At 43.7% G+C, this 25,034-nt stretch overlaps 1 protein-coding gene across 1 annotated transcript in view; it reads left to right on the forward strand.

Moving 5' to 3' along the window:
- Positions 1-25,034, forward strand: part of SORL1 (sortilin related receptor 1) — a 5,131,225-nt gene that overhangs the window by 4,920,587 nt on the left and 185,604 nt on the right. The window contains exon 45 of the mRNA XM_044081038.1: positions 15,273-15,379. Within this exon, the coding sequence (XP_043936973.1) occupies positions 15,273-15,379 (107 nt within the window). The remainder of the gene's footprint in view (positions 1-15,272; positions 15,380-25,034) is intronic.

Below are 25,034 nucleotides of genomic sequence, written 5' to 3' on the forward strand. Positions count from 1 at the left end.
GTTAGAATCCAGAGTGTATGCAGTATTTTTTTAGTACCAAACTAGAACCTTAGACCCAATTTGGATCTCATTCATCTAAACCAGTTTGTGAAATAGGCACAATTCTGGATGGTCACAGTTCAGTCCATTTTACCTCTCCTGAGGAAGGAAAATTGGATGTGCTTCATAGGTCTCCATGATGCCTACTATCATGTCAAAATAGCAAACTACTCCAGGAGATTCCTCTGTTTCCAGCTGGGAGCCAATCACTACCAATTCCTGGCACTGCCATTCAGTATCGCCATAGTCCCCAGGATGTTCAGTAAGGTCATGGCAGTGATAGCAATGCACCTGCGTCTGCTTGGGATGAAAGTCTTTCCATGCCTTGACGAGTGGCTCCTTACTGCTATCTCCAAGCACCCACTGCTGCATTATCTGGACCAGGTGCTGCATTTGTTACTGGCTTGACTATAAATCTACCAAAATGTTGAGTGACTCCAGCACAGAGAATAGACTTTACAGGATGCCACCTAGATACCATCCTGCAGATAGTCTTCACCAGCTCAAAGTTCTACCACTTCACCACACAGCCTTACAAGTACTACATCATCCATCACCACTAGCGAGGTTAGTTCTGTGTCTTTTAGGCCTTTTGGCATCCACAATTCAAATGGTCCCCTAGCCAGATACTACATGAGAGTGCTGCAATGGACTTCAGCTGTACAATGGTCTCAGTCCACCCACCTTTTACATTCAAAGATTTGAATTATTCAGGTCTGCAAATAACATATCGCTTAGTGGGTAACATCCCCGACTGTAAATGAGGATTGGGTTTTCCATTCAGACTAGCCAATTGGAATAGTAACCATGCACGCCTCCCTTCTTATTTTTTTGGAGTGGTGCACTTCAGAGGGAGAATGATCTAAGGTACATGGTCGTCACTAGAGGTCAGTCTTCACCTCAGTGTCTTGGAGTTGAGTGCTGTCTTCCTAGCATTGCAGGCATTTAATGACCTTCTCCCCAAGAGTGTGATTTCCGTACTGGTATAGTACATCAACAAGCAGTGGGAAAACATTGTTATCCTCTATGGCGAGAGGCCATGAGAGTTTTGCAATGGGCAATCTCTTCACAGTGCTTTCTGATGGCAATGTGCATCCTGGGGTTGTCCAGTTAATTAGCAGACAAATTGAGCAGAATGGTCCTAGTGCTTCACGAATGGTCTCTCAATTCTACAGTGTCACGGTTAATATTAAGCTGCTGGGGCCAACCTTGCTGCAACCTTTCTGCATCTTATCTAAACAACAAATTCAGTATTTTGCCCTGATCCTCCACAGGGAAAGACACCAAGGGACACTGTGAACCACACATGGCCCCTTGGCCCACTATATGCTTTCCCTCCTTTGCCCCTTGTCGCTTGTCCGGTCAGGATAAAACAGACGAAAGGTTGTGGGTTCTGTTCAAGCAACTTTATTACAAACACATCAGGAATGAGGCTTTGCAACTTAAACTTAAACTTATGAGGCAGGCTGACTACCACACTCATATTAACACTCTGGCTGTTCTCTCAAAATGGCACTGCTCGTACTCTCTATATGCCTACATCTGGAAATGCTTCTTTAAAGGTACATATCCATGCTCTGTTCTACATCTTCCCTCTTTGAGAAATTGCTCATACATCAAATGACCGTGTTCAGTGACATGCAGTTATACAGAAGTAATTCTTTGACATGCAATCATACAAAATCAGATATACATAAAGCAGTCATGTCCAGGTTGCTGTGAAATATGACCTGATCATGTAACATTAAAGTCAGAATTGGATCTAGCAATGGTGACTGTCTTCAAGGAATGCTCAACTTTGGGGACAATTGGGATATAATCAGGAATGGGAATGGATACTGAGACATGTTCTTCGATATGAATATTCATAGGTTCATAGGTTAGTACTAAGCTATCTGCCCTTGCGAGCCATTTTAAGCCTAGCCAGTTATCCCTTGTGAGACTGAAACCCTGCACCTTGTATTTGTAAGGCAAACACCTTAACCATTAGGCCACCCTCCCAACCCTATTGTCAAGCTTGTTCTGAGATCTAGAGTCTGTATCACAGGTACGATGCTGCAATATCTTTTCTGATACAGGAAGAAGATGCCTACAGTTTCTCCTGTAATGTATACCTTCAGATTCCACTAAGTAGGATCTCAGCTCATCACATATACCCCTCACTTGACCAATTCGATCAAAGCCTTTCGCCGTTTGCATCCTCACTGTCTCTCCTTCTTTTAACGGACAAAGAAATCTGCCCTTTTTATCATAGTTGGACTTCTGAGAAGAACACTTCTTAAAAAGTTGGGCTTAGATTGCTCTGCTGTTTTTAGCATTAGGCACCAACAAACTAGAATTGATAGACAGGGTTGTTCTGGTTTGCCTAGACAGAAGTCTCTGAGCAGGAGAGTCAAGTAACTTGTCATGGGGTACATTTCTGAGAGTAAGTAAATTCAAGAAGATATTGGTATTATCATGCTTTGACCTCTCTAGTAATTGCTTTGCACTCTGTACTGCACGTTCAGCATGCCCATTTGACTGTGGGTATTCCAGACTGCTAGTAACATGGATAAAGTCTCACTCTTTTGCAAATCTCTGAAATAATTGACTGGTAAACTGGGTACTGTTGTCAGAAATAACTGTGTGGGCTACCATGGACTGAGAAATGATGTTACAACTTAGCAGTAACAGCACTGGATGTTAGGTTAGGTAGCAAATCGATTTCATACCAGTTGGAATAAGAGTCTACCAACACTAAGTAATGCTGATTGTTCCACTCGAATATGTCAGTGGCTACTGTTAACCAAGGTAGTTCAGAAATATGGCTTAGATGAAGTGGCTTTTTTTGCAAATGCGGCTTAGTACTATTACATACTGAGCAAGAAGAAAGCAGTTTATCAATGTCCTTTGATAGAGAAGGCCAAAATACTAGTCCTCTCGCCCTTCATTTGGTAGATTTGGAACCTCGGTGGCCACAGTGCAAAATCTGAATGTATTCATGTTGTAAGGAAGTAGGAATAATAACTTTGGGACCTTTGAAAATGATACCATCTTCCATCAGCATCTCATCTCTATATGAGAGTAAGGTTGCACTTCTAGCGGTGTACAAGATTGCTTTGAAGGCCTTGATGAAGTGGTTGAGCTTTTGCAAAATTGGATCAGTCTTTGTATGATCTCGCAGCTTATTGAGTCACATGGTAGAAAAATTGGGTCTATATTACCAGAGCGAAACTCCTTTTGAGCGAATACCAAAACACCAACACGAATTGCGCAAACTGCGAGAATACTGAATGCACTAAACTGCAAAATTTTAAATCTCGAACTGTCATAGTCGGCCAACCCCACCACCCGCTGCATACTACCTACCCAAGTAAAATAAATAAACCACATACATACCCTAACCAAACCCTACTTCTACCCTAAAGTAAAGCACCAAAACCCTACTTCTAACCCTACACTAAACCCCACATACACAACTATCTATGCGCTATCCTTAACCCCTCCCAAACCCTAAGTTCCGTAACTGCCGCACACTTCCCCTACGAAAATATACACAAACAAAATAAATAATCCACATATTTACATTTACCAAAACCCTACTCCTAACCCTACACTAGATCTTACATACATAAACTATCTATGCACTTGCCTTAACCCTAAGGTCCGTAACTATCGCACACTTACCTTATGGAGCTATACCACAGACAGGCCAACCATGGTAATTCATCATTTCCAAATTTGCGGTTTTGGACGTTCGCTGTAATGCCGGTTCGCGCAATACGTGTCGACGTTTAAGGATTTGCTTAAATGGACTTTCGCTGTCGTAATAGGGAACCGAAAAATTACTCACTTCCATGACATCAAGTCTAAATTCTCTGCGTCAAGCTATTCCATGGTATTTCTGAGCGATCTGGATAAGGTATCAGCCAGATGAAGAAGTTTGCCTTTTGTATTGACCATTTCGAAATTATGCTATTGAATCTGAACATCATTTTTTGTAGTCTTACTGGAAATTAATGCATAGGCTTCTTTAAAATATTGACTAGAGGTTGATGATCAGTTTTGATTTGGATAGCTCAGGCATATATATAATCATGGAACTTCGAACATACGAACACACTTACCAAAAGTTCCTTCTTAATTTGCGCATACTGCTTCTCAGTTTGGGTAAGAGTTCAAAATGCATAGGCAACAGGTCTGCCCTCTTGAAGAATAACTGCACCAAGACTGAACTTTGAAGCATCACAGGAAAGAACTGCTGGTTTGTGGACATCATAGTACCTTAATGTAGGAGGGGTGGCAATTTGTGTTTGAAGTTATCAAATGCTCTCTGGTGTTGTTCCAACCATGACCAGGCAACATTTTTGGATGCCAGCTCTCTTAAAGGCGCTGACAATGCACTAAAATCAGGGATGAATTTGCCAAAATAGTAAACCATACCAAGAAAACTCTGTAAGGCTTGGACATTGTCCGGAGCTGGCATTTCAAGAATGCCTGTTTGTTTGGAAGGGTCTGGTTGTAAGCCTGTACTAGTAAATAAATGATCTACATAAGTAACTTCTGGTAGTCTGAATGTGCTTGTCAGAGGACTGAGCTTTAAATTCACTTCATGCACTCTGGACAGAACTTTCCTGAGGTTTCTGTCATGCTCTGCTTCACCATTGCCTCCAACTAGTAAATCATCCACTATTATTTCCCATGGATAGCCTAGGAAAAAAATTGCTCCACTGCACGCTGAAAGTCTTCACTGGCAGAATTTATTCCAGAAGGCATCCTGTGGAATCTGTAGCTACCAAATAGTGTGCTGAATGTAGTCAATAGTAAAGATTTGCGATCAAGCATTACTTACCAAAATTAACCTTTGCATCTAAGACAGGAAAAACAGTGGCGTTTGGCATGAGGGCGGCAATCGCGTCGACTGTACATATAGGATGATGAGTTTTTTAATGCCTTGTTCAAAGCTCTTGGGTCAATGCATATTCTGATTTCATCTGAATATTTCTTATAAGTAGCTACCATGGACAACACCAATTCAGTTTGTTCTGTGACTCGACAAATCGTACCTTGCTTGCACCACTTTGTTTAACTGGACCTTGACTTTGTCCTGCATAGCTATTGGAACTCTCCTTGCTGGTCTGACCACTGGACTGACCACTGGGTCTACTTTCTTGGACTGTATAACTTGAAGTTTGCCTAGCTTGTCGAAGAAAATATCAGCATACTCTGAGAAAATAGCATCACTGAAAGTGGAACTGGGACATGTGCTTACACGATGTACTTCTTTGGTAAAAGAAAGCAGTTTCATTCTTAAACTCTCTCTGAGACCAAATAATGACTGTGCAGGTCTTTTGACTACATACAATTGCAAGCTGTAACTGTTCCAGGCCAAATAGTATGAAAGCACTACCGAGCCTTCGGTTTGAATCTCTTCACCTCTGTAAGCAACAGGCTTCGCACAATTAACCAAATTAAGTTACTCACCAGCTGTCACCCTAGCAAGTGTTTCTGCTGACATTAAATTACACTTTGAACCAGTGTCTACTTTTAGCTCCGTGGGTTTACCATTCACTAGGACAGTACAGAATACTTTGTTCTTTGCTAACAAATCTACTGCATTAACCTTCTCACTGACCACTGATACACCATCTACATAGAAAGTAGGGTTGCAGCTTTCCACATGATCAACTTGCTTTTTTGAGTGACCTCTCTTAATAACTGAATGAAGCTTGCCTGATTTACGAAACTTTTGAAAATGGTTCCATTTTTTACACTTGTGGCATTGCTGACCAAATGCCAAGAACTTCTCTCTTTTAGACTCATGATTGGCTCCACTGTTACAACAGTTAATAGTAAGACTTGACTTGGGATGTAATGGGATCCTATCTCGCCTACATGCATAACTGATAGGTTCTGAGCCGATCCATCGGCTCCGACTCGGCCAACTAGTATACTAGAATGAAGTCTCTTATTGGCTGGGCTACCCTCTATCCCAGGATGCACCACACCTGCTTCCCCAGATCTCGTTTGCCGCTTTATCAAGGTAGACGTGGTCTCGACTTGGCTGGAGCCAAGTGTATTTTCTTCTTTTTTTCTGGTCTTTTGACCTGGGGTTTCCTCATAAATTCAATCAACAGCTGTTTTAACAGCTATTCTTAAGTTTGTGTATTTTTTGAGTGTATTGGCATTTTTGTATCTGTTGGTACTTCGGGCAAGGCCCGTTTAAGTTAGACGGCCTTTGCCCTTCTTAGTGGAGTGAGTGTGTTGTCTTTTTATTCCTTTTTTTTCTCCGGGTAAAGCCCGTTTAAGTTAGAGGGCTTTTGCCCGTCGTTGTGTTTCCTTTGTTGTTGTTGTTTTTTCTCCTGTGAGGTAAATCTTGTGTTCAGAGGGCTCGCGCCCTATTCTCGCGCTTAAAGTTTTGGTGAAGTACTGTTTTTTGTGTGGCAGTTAGATTGTTCCACTATTCCATTAGTTGTTGGTGAAAATGGCTAAGGAGCAGAAATCTGGTTTTAAAAAGTGCACTAAGTGCAATTATAAAATGTCTATCACGGATAGTCATGCCATTTGCATTTATTGTTTAGGGCCAAAGCATTTGCAAGAGACATGTAGTGTGTGCCATGCCTTTTCCGCTAGGGTTCTTCAAGAACGTAAAAATAAATTAATCCTGAAGGGCCTTATTAAGCCCTCCTTTGAGGAAGCTTTGGCTTCATCTTCTGCTACTGCTTCTAAAAAGAAAAGATCGTCGGCTCCGACCAGTCCGTCGGAGCCGACTACTAAGAAGCATAAGTCGACATCTTCTTCCTCGGCTCCACTGACTTCGGAGCCGAGGGTCGAAGGGTCTGCCTCGATGCCTCTTTCCTCGGCTCCATTAGTTTCAGAGCCGCAGGTTGGAGCATCGAGAGGCGAATCACCTCCCTCGGTTCCATTGGTCTCGGAGCCGATGGAGGTGTGCAGCTTAGACTCTTCCCCCTCGGCTCCGAAAGCTCCTTCGGCGCCGATCCTTATTCATACTGTGTCGGATCCGGCGCCGATAGTATTGGAGCCCTTTCGGAGCCAGTCCCCTACCTTGTCGGAGCCGAGAGAGAAGTCGTCTCGGCCCCTTTCTATTTCCTCTAGATCCTCCAAATTATCTGATTCGGATTTGGATAAAGTTATTCAGAGGCTTTTCCAGTCTCTGGTTTTCGCAAAAATGGTCTCGGCTCCAGCCCATTCGGCCCCGGAGCCAATCCCTCCCTCGAAGCTTTCGATTCCTCCTCCAACTTCCTCGGAGCCGTTGGAGTCGGTGATGGTGGAGCAAGGCGGAGCCGTACAGTCGGAACCGAGACCCCTTCAGAGTTTATCGGTTCCGACCATTGTTCCTACCCTGTCCTCGGGTTTGGGGTTCGATACCGGGACTTCCTCAGCCGGGGCCGAGGGGAACATCTTGGAGCTAGGTGCCTCGGTGCCTAGTCTTCCCCTCGGAGCATCGGCTGCGGGGATTCCTAGTGCCGTCGTGGTCTCTCGGCCAGTGACCTCCATGGAGTCTGGAGGTCCTGCCTTTGAGGCCATGAGGAGCGCGCTGGCCATGTCCTTGCCAGCTCAGCAGGTTTCCATCTCACCGTCCCTAGACCTAGAGACTGGTGCTTCTGGCGTACTGCAGTCCCATGAAAGCGGGGTCCCATGGCCTGAGGATACCCCCGTGGGGGGTTCCCTTCTTCCGGGGGGTACGTCCGAAACCACTTCGGAAGAGCCTCCACGGAAGAAATTGTGCAAGAGGAAGCACGTGGACTCCCAAGATGAGTCTATCACATCTGACACTGACCTCGATGATGCGGAGGGGTCCCCAAAATCATCTTCGGATGATGTCTCTTTCTCGGATATCCTTGAGATTCTGAGACAGAGAGGAGATTGGCAGGCCAAAACCCCTTCCGCTGAGGAGTCAGTCTTCCTCAAGGCCTTCGGGGCCCAGCCCTCTGCCTCCTGGGTGTCTCCGCCCTTCAATGAGCTACTTGATTTAATTTCTCGAAGGGCTTGGGAGCACCCTGACTCTGTGGAACCGGTGCCTGCAAGACCCAACAAATTCCTTTCAGCCCCCCCTCAAAAGGAATTTTTAACGAAAGGCGTTTCTGTAGATGCGATGGTGGTGGCATCTGCCACACAGCAAGACATGGCAGAGGCTTCAACGTCTATCCACCCTCCTAATAAGGATTCCAGGAGCATGGATAGGTACGGGAAGTGTACCCTTTCTTCAGCGGCCTTTACCTTATGGTCGCTGAATTACCTGTGTTATTTTACTAGGCTCCAAAGGGACCTCCTTAAAGAGCTAGGTGAGTCCCTCACAGGTAATCTACCTGAGGCGTTAGCCCACACTGTTGGCGCCCAGATGACTACTGTATCATCCATTGTGAACTCGTCCATGAGGCTCATCTCGTATGCGGCCGAGGGGGCGAGTAGAGCAGCGGGAACAGGCGTGGCCCTTAGGAGACACGCCTGGTTACGCTTGTGTTCCTTTGCGGAGGCCTTCAAGTCTTCCTTCGCCGACGCCCCTTTTGATGGGTCCTCTTTGTCTGGACCCAAGGTGAAGGACACACTGCGAGCAGGAGGGCAAGACCTTGACTGCCGTTGGGGCCCGTTTTTCCGCTCCCTCTAGGCCTTACCCCAAGGCCCAGAGAGGAGGGAAAATGTGGTTCAGGAAAACTCAGAGGTCTTTCCCTACTCCACCCAGTGATCCCCCCTCTAGAGGCAGGGGGGGGGGGAATTCGGGAAGATGCCGTCCCAGAGGCGGCAGAGGCCCCTGTAACTCTGGAGACCGCGATTCCTTTCGTGGTTCCTCCTACGCTCACCATCCCTGAGTTGGTGCCCGACTGTGCAGCTCCGGAGCCAGTCGGGGGTCGTTTTGCGGAACACCCACAGGCTTGGGAAGCTATTACCAGCGACCAGTGGGTGCTCCGGATTATTACCGGAGGCTATCTCATTCCCTTTATCAAGCCCCCCCCCTTCCCTTCAGGGAAATCCCGGACGTGCCACCCAGTCAGTGGGATCAAGCAGCAATAGAGGTTTCAAAGCTGCTAGAAAAAGGAGTCATCCAGCCTGTCCCCACCGATCAGATCGGATCAGGAACTTACTCAAGACTATTTTTGGTGCCAAAAAAGACAGGGGACTTCAGGCCCATTTTGGACCTCAGTTCATTGAATCGCTTTGTGAAAAAGTCCAAATTCCGAATGGTCACTCTTCAGTCCATTCTCCCACTATTGGAGAAGGATGTCTGGATGTGCTCCATAGATCTCAAGGACGCTTACTATCACATTCTGATAAGTCAAGAGTCCAGGAGTCATTTACGCTTCCGCCTGGGAGATAGTCATTTCCAGTTTCGAGCACTGCCCTTTGGTCTCACCACAGCCCCCAGGGTGTTCACCAAGTGTCTGGCAGTGGTGACTGCTCACCTGAGAAGTCTAGGATTCCAAGTGTTTCCATATCTAGACGACTGGCTCCTTACTGCCACCTCCAAGCATCTACTAATTCAGTTGCTCATGGCCACAGTCAGCTTGGGCCGTTTCCTAGGAATCACTTTCAACTGGGAAAAATCTGTGCTACAGCCATCTCAGCGTATTACCTTTATAGGCGCAGAGTTAGACACAAGAAGGATGCGCGCCTTCTTACCGGCAGAAAGGATTCAGGTTTTGCAGAATCAAGTTCGATCCTGCCTCCCCCTATCAAGAGCTCCGGCCAATCTGATTCTGCAGGTATTGGGGTCGATGGCATCAACTATTCTCCTAGTCCCCTTAGCCAGACTGCACATGCGAGTGCTGCAATGGCTACTTTCGGTTCAATGGTCCTATCAGGAACTTCCCTTGAACCACTTGGTTATGATTACGGAACGTTGCCGTCGAGATCTGAGTTGGTGGCTCCTCCGATCCAATCTTGACCAGGGGTGACCTTTTATCCTTCATTCCCCCGTTGCCACTGTGACCACGGACGCCTCCCAGGTAGGGTGGGGGGGGGGGTCATTATCTGGACAGGTCTGTCCAAGGCACATGGCAACCCCAGGAAGCGCATTTACACATCAATATCCTGGAAATGACAGTGGTGCTACTGGTACTACAAGCTCTCCATCACGCTCTCCCGCAAGGTCTGATTGCTATCCTATCCGACAACATGTCGGTAGTTTGGTATATAAACAAGCAAGGTGGGACCAGGTCGTACCCACTGTGCAGAGAAGCCATGAGACTTTGGCACTGGGCGGTAGCTACCAACTGCTTCCTAATGGCAATGCACATCCCGGGGAAATCCAATGTGATTGCGGACAGACTAAGCAGGACTATCCTGTTACCCCACGAGTGGTCCCTCAACCAAAGAGTGGCTGCGAAAATCTTCGCCAAATGGGGTCTCCCTTGCTGCGATTTGTTTGCCAGCCCCCACAATGCGAAGTGCAGAGAGTTCTTCACTCTGACTCTCTCTCAGGGACAGATTCCCAGGGATGCTCTAACCCACATTTGGCCCCCCGGTCTCCTTTATGCCTTCCCTCCGGTTCCCCTCCTGCCGAGGGTGATACAGAAGGCAATTTACCTGGAGAGCGATATTATTTTGATTGCCCCGCACTGGCCTCGTCAGGTTTGGTTCCCCTTCCTTCGGAGATATGCGGTGGAAGGTCCATGGTTTCTGGACCCGGTGCCAGACCTGTTGACTCATCAGTCAGGACAGTCTCACCCATCTCTCAGGTCCTTGAGGTTGGCTGCTTGGTTACTCCACTTCCATCTTTAGTCAGGGACAGTTCCCTCTCTCCGGAGGTTATCCACATTTTGTCCTCTTCTCACAAACCTTCCACTATCAAACTGTATTCCAGCAAATGGAAGAGGTTTGCCCTTTGGGCACAGCGACGAGGTATAGACCCTCTTACTGCCCCAGTACCGGAGGTCTTAAATTTCCTGGCCTCTCTTTTTCAGTTGGGCTCTTCAGTTTCCACGATTAAGGTTCAGCTAGCGGCCATCTCTAATTTTCATGTTTCTTTTGAACCTTCATTAATGGCAAACAAGCTTTGCAAGTCTTTCCTTAAAGGAGCGTGGCTCCTTAGGCCCCCGATATCTCATACTGTGCCCCCTTGGGCCCTAAATATGGTCCTGGCTGCCTTAACTGCCCGCCCCTTTGAACCAGCAGCTACCTGTGATATGAAATTCCTGTCTTGGAAGACCGCTTTTTTAATGGCCATAACTTCGGCCAAGCGGGTTTCAGAGCTCCAGGCTCTTTGTTCTAATTCTCCTTATTTGATTTTTCACAAAGATAGAGTGTCCCTTAAATTAAATCCCTCTTTTTTACCAAAGGTAGCATCTTCTTTCTGCATTCAACAGTCCCTAGAGCTCCCTGTATTTTTTCCCCAAATTCTCCAATAACGCAGAATATATCTTTCATCAGTTGGATGTCCATAGACAACTGCGTTTTTATTTGAACAGGACTACTCAGACGCGGAAATCAAATCAACTGTTTGTGTCCTTTGCAAAAAACAGGTTGGGTCAACCAGTGGCTAAAACCTCCATAGCCAAATGGATTAAAGATTGCATCTGTTTCATTTATTCGCAGGCTGACAAAGAGCTTCCCTTTCCAGTCAGGGCTTATTCTACCAGGGCAATGGCTACATCTGTAGCATTCCACTCCAAATTATCAATAGATGATATTTGTGCTGCGGCTACCTGGACTTCTCCGCACACTTTCATTTCTCATTACAAAATAGATGTGGCTTCTCGAGGCAGGGCTTCCTTTGGTTCCACAGTTCTCAGGAGTGTTTTCCAATGAGCCACCCGGGATTTAGGTGCTAGGGACGCTGTCCCATCAGTTATGAATGTAGGCGAGATAGGATCCCATTACATCTTTTAGTTATGTACTTACCATAACTTCGGATGTATGGGATCCATCTCGCCTACATTCATTCGTACCCACCCTCCTTTCCCCCTTCCATTCGGATTTAGAGGAAATGTTGGTCCATTTGGAGATCTTCTCTTGAAGAACTTTAGTTGGTTGGAGTAACTGGTATTTTTTCTGTGTTTGCATGTAAGTATGAAAGCGAGCAAACAAGATCTGGGGAAGCAGGTGTGGTGCATCCTGGGATAGAGGGTAGCCCAGCCAATAAGAGACTTTGTTCTAGTATACTAGTTGGCCGAGTCGGAGCCAATGGATCGGCTCCGAACCCATCAGTTATGAATGTAGGCGAGATGATCCCATACATCCGAAGTTATGGTAAGTACATAACTAAAAGTTTTGCTGAGTCACCCTTATACAGCACTGAGTATGTCCATTTTACTGATCTAGTCTTGGAACTTTATAGAAAGTTATAGGATCGCCCAGGAAAACCCACAGGGGTTGCAGCTGCCATGTGCTTAGGTCTGTTTCTGCTTTCCATGTGATGCATGCTGTCTATGCTTGCTCTAGAGGCAGTTGAAACCATGCTCTTATCACTTGCAAGCATACTTGTGTGCCTTTCTTTGAGCTCATGGATTTGACAAATCTCTATGACTTTGCTTAACGTTAAATCACTGTCACGAAGCAAAATCTTTCTTATTGCAGCATTAACACCACCCAAAAGCATGTCCTTTATTAACTCATCCTTCAAAACACCAAATCTGCATGTTTTATTTCTCACGTCAGTGACATAAGCTGCAAAAGTTTCACCTGGCCTTTGGTCTCTTGTGTAAAATAGGTGCCTCTCTAATGTAACATTTGTCTGGGGATTGCACATTTCTCTGAATTTATGTTTCAAGCACTCAAGGTCCTTCCTTGATTCAGCCTGTTCAACAGTATGACACCCCCCCCCCTCTCCTGCATATACTTCTGGTGCATATACAAATGAACACTCATTTTCAATGGCTTCTGACCCAGCTAAGTTAAATAAAATGAATGCCCTTGTATGTGTATTTTTTACAGAAGAAGCTGCTTATATGAAAATATTGTATTCCTGCTCAAGTACTCTCCAATTCTCTGCAATATTATGATCAAACATAAGTGGACTGGATCTGCGAAATGCCTGTGCCGTATCAACACACAGTAGTGAAAGTGCTCGAAATCATGTATGAACATACACACAAATATGCCAGAACTTGTAATTATGCCCAGTAGCATAACAGACTCTTTGAAATAACTGCACTTTGCCAAATAAGTCTCCGTAGCACAAGAACACTTTAAAATCACTGTACTTTGTGAAACCACTACTTATCAGCATAAGAAATACTTCAAAATGATTATTTTATGAATAAACTGTGCACAGCAGAAAAAGCTCAGAGTAAGAAACACTTCAGAATGAATGCACTTTGCAAATGAATTGTACACAGCACAGAAACTCTTCAAATTGGCTGTACTAATGCAAAATAACTCTGTACAGTGTAAGAAACACCTTGAAATGGCGGCACTCTGCGTATAAATGCACACAGCACAAGAAACTTTTTGAAATGGCTGTACTTTGACTGCACTTTGCAGTATAGCTGTACTTTGCACACAGCAAATTCTTTGAAATAATTGCACCATAATAAAGCACACACTCTGCAAACACTCTGCACACTCCGAGATGCTTCAAACAATTCTAGTTTTGCTTTGAATGACTTCAGCCAATGTAAAATAGTAGTTTATGCCCAAACCATGGTCGTTTACTAAAAAAACATCCAGTTGCCTTGCTTTTTAAGTGTAGTTTGCCTTTTTTTGTGCTGTTTATGCCCACTTAACCTCTTATCATGCGCATTAAACTTTTCTTGTGCTTGTTTTACTTTAAATATGCTCATTGTACAAATCTGAGGTAATTCTGAGCCCCATATGAATATTTTTGCTAGTTTTATCAAATACCGTGGTTTCGAACATTTTGTTTAATTAATAATGCAGTTTGTGCCTTTCGTTTGATTAATAATGTATTTTGTGATACCTGTTTAATTAATAATGCGTTTTGGGCCCCAGATGAATCTTGGAAGTTACAGGCTCTTTCTTGTAAGCCTCTGTATGTAGTATTGCACAAAGAAAGACTTTCCCTTAGAACTGACAAGTCCTTTATTCCTAAGGTGGCATTCGAAGTAAATCTAAATACATTCATAAACTTGCTTGTGTTTTTCCCCAAATATCCAGGCAAAGGAAAATACTTGTCACATGTGAGATGTCCACAGGCAGCTCAAATTCTACATTCACAGAACAAAATAGTTCAAAAGAGATGGTCACTTGTTCATTTCATTTTCTAAACCAAAGTTGGGGAAGACAGTGGCTAGGGTTATTTTGTTGAGATGGCTGTCCGATGGTATCTCCTTTGTCTATAGTAAGAAAAATTTACCCTTACCAGGTAAACTGAAAGCTCATTCAACTAGGGCAGTTTATTCTTTCATCACCTTTAACAGAGGACTGTCCATTGATGACATTTGTGCTGTGGCCACTTGGGCTGCTGTCCATACCTTTGTGTCTCACTATAAGCTATACAATCCAGCTCATGTTTCTCCTTTGGTTCCACCATACTCAGGAATGTCTTTCCTTAATACCACCCAGGTAAAAACAGCTTGGGATTCTATCACATATGTTTGAAATGGATGAAAATAGACAACATTGGATGTGAAAGTTATGTGCTTACCGTAATGTTAGACCCATGTTGTCTGATTTTCATTTCATTCAAACCCCCCTGCCCCCTTCCAGATTGTCATCTGTGGCTTTGATGTGATTGAGTGGACTTTTTATTCCTTCTTTGCACAGTTATGTGAGACTGTACCCAGTATTCCTCAACAGGTTGGGAATATCTTAATTAGGGCTTCCTTCCATAGGATGGTTCTGATATCAGATGGGGGGGGGATACTCTATCTAAGCAACCAAGATTGAGTTCAGGGAATTATGGGTAAGGGAGTGTCAGAGCTCTGCATCCTAAGAAGATTCGATGTGGGTGCCAAGGTCTGGTCTAGTTAAATATGACAAGCCCATATGTTTGAACCGGATGAAAATCAGACAACATGGATCTAATGTTATGGTTAAGTACATAACTTTTGTTTATGACATAAAATCACATATCATTAGCATAAGATCAGGTACTGGAGTACAGTGAAGTTTGTAATATGAATAATGAGATTCTGTCAGGACATAATATAGGATACTAAATTGGTTGCCTCTGAATGATGACTTTGATTTTTCTTTTAATATTTTTAATGTACTAGCTGTTTCGTGTCAGAGTATCACTGATTGTTTTTTGAAATACTGTTTGTTTGTTGCTGCAAGCAGTATCTTCTTTTCTTGTAGTTTGAAGATAATTTCATTATTTCCTTTTGTAATTACAGCTCCCCTGTCTGCACCTGAAGCTCTGAAAATCATAACAGAAAATGATCATATTTTGCTTTTCTGGAAGAGTTTAGCCTTAAAGGAAAAGAATTTTAATGAAAGCCAAGTACGTAAGGATGTTTTTTTAATTAGATTTTTCGGTCAAAGTGCTTGAATGTACTCTCAGCTGGGACTTTATTATATGTTACATTTTTGTCCCTCTTCTTATTGCTACCAAACTGAGAGGGCTGTGAGTTTGTGTACAGGCCATGTTGTATATTAATGTGTTTGTTACTAATGTGTTTGTTGTTCACTTTAATATTTTTTTTAAAGTTACTAGTGAGATTAGACCCACTGATACAACAGTGCAGTTTCTGTTACTAGACTTGTTGCATAATTGTTTCAGAAGTAGGTTTCCTTCCCATATGGACTTTCTTTTGTAGGGAGCAAAGCTGATGCCTGTTCAGTTTGAGCAGCATGCCTTATAAAACTGAAACAGTCAAACGATTTGTTCACACAGAGATATGTATATGTTGTCTCCACATAAAACGTTACATAAATGGGATAGAAACAGTACAGAAAAAAATAGAAACAAAATGTAAGGGTGAGGACTGTCATGAGTGAAATATTTAAGATCACTGAGGTGGTATGCACATGGAGAGTTAGAGATAACTTATTTGGATAAGTAAGTTGCAGAGTGTTGAATTCCTTTTTTGTACATTTAAAGTATGTAGACAGCTATTCTGTGGATACCAGCCAGCTCCCTACTGCAGAAGAATAACCTCTGACAACACCCCATGTAAACCTGATTCATTTAGCTGCCTGGTCACTGGAGGATTCAGCTGGGAAGGATGGGAGTGATTGTTAGATGTCAGATTGCTTATTCTTTGAGGAGTGGTGTTAGCCAATGAGCAGCTGCTACTTAATGGAGACTGGCAGATAATGGAGCAGAAAGGGGCAGCAGGAGGTGTGAATCTAAGAAGCAGCATGTGCACTATAGGTCGTGACTTGGCATGTTCATGAAATTATATACACACATTCAGGCCCAGCATTGTAGACGTCCAGCCAACCAAGAGGCACTAGTGATTAAGGCAACATCAAAAAAGCAAATCCAGCAGTGTGTGATGGCTCATCAGGCTTCTGACACTTACTGTCTTCTGCTAGCTTCAAGACTGAGGACTACAGAAGTGCATACTGTCAACAAATGGTGAGATGTGTGTTGATTTGATTTTATCAAAAAGCACTACTCATACATTTACTGTGTAAATCACCAATGAGAAGTGAGATACATTATTTAAAGTTAACTGAAGTTTCATCTATGTAAAATGTGCTGCACTGATGTGAAACGTAAATATTCAAGGGCTACTTTTACTTTTGTAGCCATTGACAGTGCATTGTTTGGTCATAATACTGAAAAGAATGCCGTTTTACATAGAAAAAAAAAGTTTTTAAATTTGTAGGCTTTGATTTTTTTCTCTTCTTGAAACATTATAACCTTGCATATACACACACACACACACACACACACACACACACATATATATATATATATATATATATATATATATATATATATATACACACAGATGATATATATATATATATATATATATAAAGAGAGAGAGAGAGATATTCATATATATATATATATATATATATATATATATATATATAAAATAGTCTTTCTTTCCTTATGGAGTATTTGAAGCACATTGCTATATGTGTTTAAAATTTTTATGTATATTAACATTATGCAAGTTATTGAGAGTTGATGTTTGAGGTGCATAGGATTATGGTTTTGTGTATTAAATGTCATTTAATAGATTATTTCCCTCCATTATATGTTTTAAGTAGGATATCCATTTATATCTGATGTCATTTTCATTTATTCCTCAACTGAGTGGTCTCAGATCCAAGCTCGCATCTGTCTTGGTCCCTTTCACTAGATTCATGGATCCAACTCACAAACTTCTCCCATACTTATAATGCCATACAAACCTAACACCCCAGGTCTTGTTTGCTGCCATATTGCTCAGAAGGGGATCTCCTAATCTTGAGTTATTAGGTGAATTTTCAATATTCTATAGTTGTAGGTTTAATACCCTTAATTCATGTATAACTTTCTTTCACTCTCTGCCGTACTTTTGAATAGCTTTTGGGTTCTGTCCAGGCACTTCCTTTCCTACCCTTTTATTGTTTGAGTATTTGAAGTACCATTGTTGGTACTTTTGCTTCTTTTTTCTAATTTTTTATTTCCTACCCTCTTGAGGGCATTTCTTGTTATCATTGTTGGTAAGTTTCTGTCCTGTAAAAAAAAAATATATATATATTTTATGGGTCTACTTCTAAACACCGACACGACGATTCCCCGACACAAAACTCACCGACACCAAATAACCGACAACACACAAACCCGACACAAACCCGACAACGCAAAACACCGAACACCAAAACACCGACACACGGAATGTAAACAACACGTGACACTACATAGCATACACACTAGCCCTGACCCAAACCCTAACCCTAAGGTCCGACACTATCGCACACTTCACCTACCTGCACCCTAACCCTAACTCACTTACCCACCCCTAGCCCAAGCTCCGACACTAACGCACACATCACCTACCTGCACCCTAACCCTAACTCACTTACCCACCCCTAGCCCAAGCTCCGACACTAACGCACACATCACCTACCTGCACCCTAACCCTAACTCACTTACCCACCCCTAGCCCAAGCTCCGACACTAACGCACACATCACCTACCTGCACCCTAACCCTAACTCACTTACCCACCCCTAGCCCAAGCTCCGACACTAACGCACACATCACCCACCTGCACTCTAACCTTAACTCACTTACCTGACCACTCCTACCTCCGTCACTGTCGCACACTTACTCGGTCGCGATCACACATTACCCTTGTCGGTCTTTCCACTGTCGGCGAATCACCCTGTCGGTATACGTACCTGTCGGTCATCTGGCGTCGGTGATTTCCGCGTCGGGGAATCGGCGTTTCGGTCTTTAGAAGGGGACCCATATTTTATATATATAAATATATATATATATATATATATATATATATATATATATATATATATATATGTTTTTATATATATATATATATGTATATTATATATATATCTATATATATGTTTTTATATATCTATATATATATATATATATATATATATATATATATATATATATATATATATATATTTATATATATATTTTGCTATGGCATCATCTAATCCTCCTCCTTTCTTTTGTTGGCTTAGGACATGGCAGATAAACTGACAGGTTTTGGGCAGGGCATCACGGGAATGTGTCTACTGTATGGGCTCTGCCCATTTAGAAAAGGATTCCTCCATTTGTGCTGGTTTCGATTCCAGGGCTCTTAGTGACAGGAAAAGTACGTTAGTGCTGAAAGGCCTTCTTCCCTCTTCCTCTTTTTCTCCTTTAGCTGCTGAGGGGGGGAGTCAAACCCCCCTCAAAGAGGTCTGAAAAGGGAAGCCTGAACTGGCCCCAAAGGATAAAGACCCTAAAAAGAGGTTCCTGGACCATTCTACTGTATCTGCTCAGTCCTACGGTCCTCCTGTGGAAATCTCAAAAAAGTTGTATCCAACAACTTCAGATTCTACTTCATCGAAGCCTGGATTACCTCAGATCTGGTCACCAAGGTTTTTGCTGGAGCCGACATTCCAGGCCACCATCTACCAGCTCCTCTCTTAGGTCCTGCAGGAACTTGTCTGAAGCAGAGGTGGATAGGATGATGAGAAAGTTCCTCTGAGATCAAACCCAGATGGTGTCATCCCAGCTACGGTTCCCATCAGACTCATGAACCTGCCATCCACTGACCCAGTAATCATATCTCCTTCTCCGATGTGTCCTGTGATTTCTAAAATGCCGAATCCCATATCTTGGAGGGTGTTCTTGTTGGAGCCAAAGACAGACTGTTCTTCGACTGTGACCATGTCCCTAAGTTGTCCAGCTTCTATGCTTTCAGAGTAGGAGGATTCTCTGAGCCGGAACGCCAGTGCCAGCTATGGGTGGGCGTGGGGGTGGTTGACTTGGAGCCATCTTTGCCCCTAGGTGCTTTAGACGCTGGACAGCTTGAGTCTGACTCTTTCTTCGAGAGGAGGATCTCGGGGAGTTCCCAGCTCATCAGCTTAGTGGTCTTTGGCTCTTGTGTTGCTGGCCTCTGTTTCTCCTAAATCCTCTGCCTTTAAGGTAGTGGAGAGAGCCTTCTGTCTGCCTAGAGAAAGGACATCCTTGCACCCCTCAGATCATGTTTCTCTTCCACCATTGGGTTTGAGTTCTGAGCCTCTCACCTCTTTCCCATCAGGACAGCCTGCCAGAACAAGCCTCCAGTCAGTCCCTAGGAACTTCCCTATCACTTCCAGTAGCTCATCAGACCTTCCCATTGATGAGGTCCCTAGGAAGAGGAAGTGTTAAAGAAGACACTTGGTTTCCCCTCCGGAATCTCTCACTGAGGCCACTGATTTCAATGGAGAGGAAGGGTCCCCCAGATCTCCACCTAAGGATGTCTCCTTTGGAGAAATACTGGAACTGCCTGGAGGAGTTGGTGTTCCTGGAAGCCTTCAGGTCTGACCAAGCTACATCTTGGGTGACATCTCCAGCTGGCGAGGTAATATATCTTGTCTCATGTCATGCATAGAAGGAACCAGATATTATGGAGCCAATTCTAAAGCAACCAGATAAATTTTTAGCCCCCGCAAAGGACAGAGCACACTGATGTAAGGGTGTCCCAGTAGATGCCATGTTTGTAGCAGCAACCACCAAAAAAAGAGCTTACAGGGCAGAGCAAATCTGTCCACCTCCCTAACAGGGAGTCTAAGGGCTTTGCACAGATTTGGAAAGCGCATCTACACATCAGCGGCCTTTGCCCTGCAGTTGTTGAATTATTTGGCGCACTTTACCAGATTGCAAAGATATTTGACAAGGGAAATTTCCAAATCTCTTTCAGGGTCAATGTCTGTGGAAGACTAGAATGTCATTTCTTCAAACCTGGCTATCCTTCGGTCTATATCTAATGCATCCATGAGGTTAATTTCTCACATTGCAGAGGGTACCTCAAGGGCAGAGGGTTCAGCCATAGCCATCAGGAGACGTGCCTGAATGCGCTTAAGCAATTTTGCAGAACCCTTCAAGTCTTCGTTCATCAGTGTTCCTTTTGATGGATCTTCTTTATTCAGCCCAAAGGTGAAGGAAATGCTCTCCAGAAGTGAGCAAGAAGGAAAGACATTATCTGCCATTGGGATCCATTTCTGTACTCCTCAGAGACGGAATGAACAAGTATGTAGGAAAATGTAATTTTGTAAGTTCCAATGTCCTTTCCAAGACTCACAAGGAGATGGTTCTCCCAGAGACGGGGGGTGGGGGGGTACTCTACTTTCTCGAACAAACCCTATCAGCACTCCTGAAAATTTACCCAGTGGCTTTTTTTTTTTTTAACACCTTCATTGAATTATCATTTGTGACACAGACAAATTTACATTTATACAAAAGTAATCAAATTGTATTAAATTAACAGACATTATACTTCACATATATTGCTGTATATCATATAACCTAAGCATGGTTAGCTATGTCCGCAGTGGTGCAGTGGTTAGCGTTGTCGCCTCACAGCAAGAGATTCTCCGGTTCAATTCACGGCTGGGGTGTCTTTTGTATGGAGTCTGCATATCCACCCTGCGTTCATGTGGGTTTCTTCCGGGAGCTCTGGTTTCCTTCCACATTACAAAGACATGCAGTAGGTGAATTGGACACACTAAAGTGGCCGTAGGTGAGACCAAAGTGAGTGGTACGAATGAAGTACTGTGGCACGGCAAGCCACCCGGAGGAGTAAACGGCTCGAGATGATTGTCACTGCTGGAGTGACACCCCGACCCCGTGTGCAAAATGGGAAAAGGGGTTGAGGATGAATGGATGGATGTAACCTAAGCAACATTACATAAATTATTCAATCCCTTCCCCTTCTTTTTAAACAAGAAACATCTTTATTAAACCATCTCTTACGGCATAAGCAGTCATACATTTATGTAAATGAAAATAAACCATACTGACACAATCCTAGTTGCAAGCATTTTACATCACAAACCATAATGACACACTCCCAGTTGCAGACATTACCCATCACATATAATCTACCCAATCATATTCAGTTAAACATTACATAGTTGATTTAGTTCCTGCCTTCGTTTAAACCTCATTCCTTCCCTGTATGTATTGTTCCCACAATTTTAATCTCTTCCTATGTAGTTTGCTCTTAATCTTTTCTAAAGATCTCAAATTACAGTTTTTTTTTATCTCTGTTACTATAGTCACTGCTTCTAATATAGTTGGTTTAGATTTTGATTTCCATTTTCTAGTTATTGCTTTTTTGGCAGCCAGTATAATTAGACACAGCAAGCCCTTACCATGTCAAGACAATTTTGATTCTGTATCATAGCTCAGAAAAATCATCTCCCTTGTCACACCAGTCCGCCCCTCCAGCATCTCCAACAGTGCATCCCACAGGGAATCCTTAATGCCTGCCATCCCACCGCACTCCTAGAAAATATGTTCCCAAGTACCTCTCTCTTCCCCATCACACCTCCAACATTTGTTGTCTACCTGAGGAAAAATTATCTGGAGTCTACCTGTGGTACAAAAATATCTATGTAAACATTTCCAAGCAAAAATCCTAAATCTTCTAAATTTTGTTGCATATTTGGGAGACATGCATCAATCCTCCCATTGTTTCTTTAGGAATTGCTTATCCAGTCTCTCATCCCAATCCTTTCTGACCTCCTCTGATTGACTCTTTTAGTTATCATGCAATATTTTAATATGTTCTGCTAATTATTCCTTTTTTAATGGCAGCTTACCCATCTACTTTTTTTTGGTGGCAGTCAGGGGGCACGTGTCTCTGCACCTAGAAGCCTAGGTGTTCATCACAGCAGATACTTGGGTGCAGAGAATCATATCCAGAGGTTATTTCATACCATTTCCCCAAATTTCCACCTTAAAATGAGGAAGATCCCCAATGTTCTGCCCAGTAAGAGGGAGGCAGCAGCTTTGGAAATAAGAAAGCTGCTAGAAAACAGAGTCATCCAAGAAGACCCTGAGACCAAATAGGATCCAGAATTTTTCAAGATTCTTTTTAGTGCCAAAACAGACTGGGGATTTGAGATGCATCCTTAAAATATTCAAAGTTGTGGATATTCATTCCATTTTGCCATTGTTGTGAAAGGACGACTGGATGTGTTCAATAGATTTTCAAAATGTGTACTATCACATCAAAATGAACAGGCACTCCAAAAAAATATTTGCACTTCCAGCTGGCAGACAGTTGTTATTAGTTCAGAGCATTGCCTAGCTGGCAGACAGTTGTTATTAGTTCAGAGCATTGCCTTTGGACTGACCACAACCCCCCCAAGTGTTCACCAAATGCATGGCAGTTGTAGCAGCTCACCTAAGACTACTAGGGGTCTGGGTGTTTCTATATCTAGACAACTAGCTCCTAACCGCTCCAACCAGGCATCTACTTCTACAAGCAAGGGGCTACCTGCTTCAATTGTGTCACCATCTGGGCATCTCAGTCAACTATGGCAAGTCACAACTCACTCCTACTCAGAATATGGAGTTTATAGGTGCTCATCTAGACACAGTCAGGTAGCATCTCTCCCTCAAACAAAGATAAACCCTGAGATCCCAGGTAAAGGAAGTGATTACACATCCCTGCCCTCCAGCATGACTATTCTTGCAAACCCTAGGGTCCTTGGCAGCAGCGATAACTATAGATGTACATCGTGTTTCACTGTTGCAGTCCTTACAAAATGGGTTATCCGGCTCCCGGTAGCCCTCAGTCGGCCAGAATACCAAAGCTCTTGGTATACGACGTCCCTAATTGTGTTCTTTGTGCTTCCTTCAACCTGCGTACCATTCGCCGTAGAGCTAGGATCTTGTTCAAGCATTTTGGTGCTTGGCCTAAGTTCATCGGTATGGTGTCTTCTGGTCTCCCGACTTCAGATGTGCTTAAGAAGCGCAAGGATAAGGACCACAACAGGCTTAGAGTCAAATTAGCCGACGACGTCCCTGTTAAGTTGATTGTCAGACCAGCGGTAGTCAGTGAGGCACTTTCATTACCCCTGCAGTCCGCAGATGTTCAGCAACAGGTGTCTGCGGAGACCTTTTCTGAGTCATCCATTCCGCAGGCTTCCATTTCATCTTCGGACCCTCTGCCAGTCTCGGCCTCTGATGGATCCGGAGCCACTAAGCAGGCGCTGGCTTCTGAGGCCTCTTTTCTCTGCCCAGAGACCAGATCCAGACCGAAGACCTTGGCTCAGACTTCTGCAGTGTCTAGGCCTCCTGAGTCCCTCCGGCTTTCTAGCAGGCCTTCCAGCCTAAAATCTACTCCAAAGCAGGCGCCGGCCTCCCCTCAAATACCTCACTTTCATATGTTTAAGATGGCTAGTGATCTCTTGACGCTTATCAGGGGATCTCTGCCACCTCCTTCTAAGAGGGCTAGGGAATTGTCCCCAGAAGTTTTGTCTGGGTCAGACTCTGAGGTTTCCAGCACTTCTGCTGATGAAGAGGGAAACTCTCAACTTTTTTCTGGTTTTGAGGATTCTGATGCAGAAGACTCCATCCCTTCTGCATCCCCTCCAGAAGATTTCTCTTTTGGAGATACTCTGAATACTCTTAGGAAGCATTTCAAATGTGAAATTCAGGACTACCCTCAGTCTAAGAAACGGATTAGGGAATTCTTGGATTTGGCACAGCATAAGCCTTTGGCTATCCCTCTGGTTTTGGAAGTTGTTGCCAATGTTTTCATGGCAAATTCTTTGACTCCTAATTCTGTTCCTCCTGCTCCCAGAAAGCCTGACAGGTATTATAGAGTTCCTGAGTCTCATCAGTTCCTTTTCAAGAATCCTACTGCGGATCCAGAGATTATTTCTCAGGGCCCTAAAGGTGTTAAAGCCACGGTTGCTAAAAATCCTGTTCCTTCTGACAGGGAATCTAGGGCCTTGGATAGGTGGGGTAAAAAGGTTTATACTTCTTCCACCCTGGCTATTAGGTCTGTTAATTGTCTTTTTCATATGCTTAATTATCAGCAGCATACTTTGGAGGCCATTAAGGCTAAAATTGCTGGTGTTCCTTCCCTGATGGAGAGTAAGGACATGCAAGATTTATTGAATTTCTGCCACTCTTGTCTCGAAACATTCTCTACATTGTGGTTTTGACACTTTGGAGGCTTCTTGCAGGGCAGCAGCCACTGGTTCTGTTATTAGAAGACATGCTTGGCTCAGGGAACAGCCTCTTTCTGAACCTGTCAAATCTAAATTACTGGATGTACCTTTGCACAAGGACTATCTTTTTGGTAGCAAAGCAGAAGAGGTGTTGAAAAAGTTGAAGAATAAGGCCATATCTATGCAAACTGTTAAGGATTTTCTGCAAGTTAAGCCTCCTCGTTTTAGTAGGCATTACCCTTCTAAGAATTGGACTTTTCCTGACCCTAGTAAATGGGGTCGCACTAGGCTTAGGGCTTACAGGTCTTCTAAGGGACAGACTTCCACCCGTCAAAATGCTAAGCACTGGCTGTCTTCCTCTTCAAAATTGGGGAGTTCTAAGCAAACTTCCCAAAGCAAGCATTCCCATTGACTCCGGCCTTCCTCTGCCTGCCTCTGTGGGCCCAGGGTTCTTTTGGGGGGAAGGTTAGCCATTTTTGCAGATGTCTGGTAAACCATCACAGACGACAAATAGGTGCTCAG

The sequence above is a fragment of the Protopterus annectens genome, chromosome 8.part0, assembly GCF_019279795.1.
Source record: "Protopterus annectens isolate FY-2018-M chromosome 8.part0, PAN1.0, whole genome shotgun sequence".
In the NCBI taxonomy this organism is placed as follows: domain Eukaryota; kingdom Metazoa; phylum Chordata; order Ceratodontiformes; family Protopteridae; genus Protopterus; species Protopterus annectens.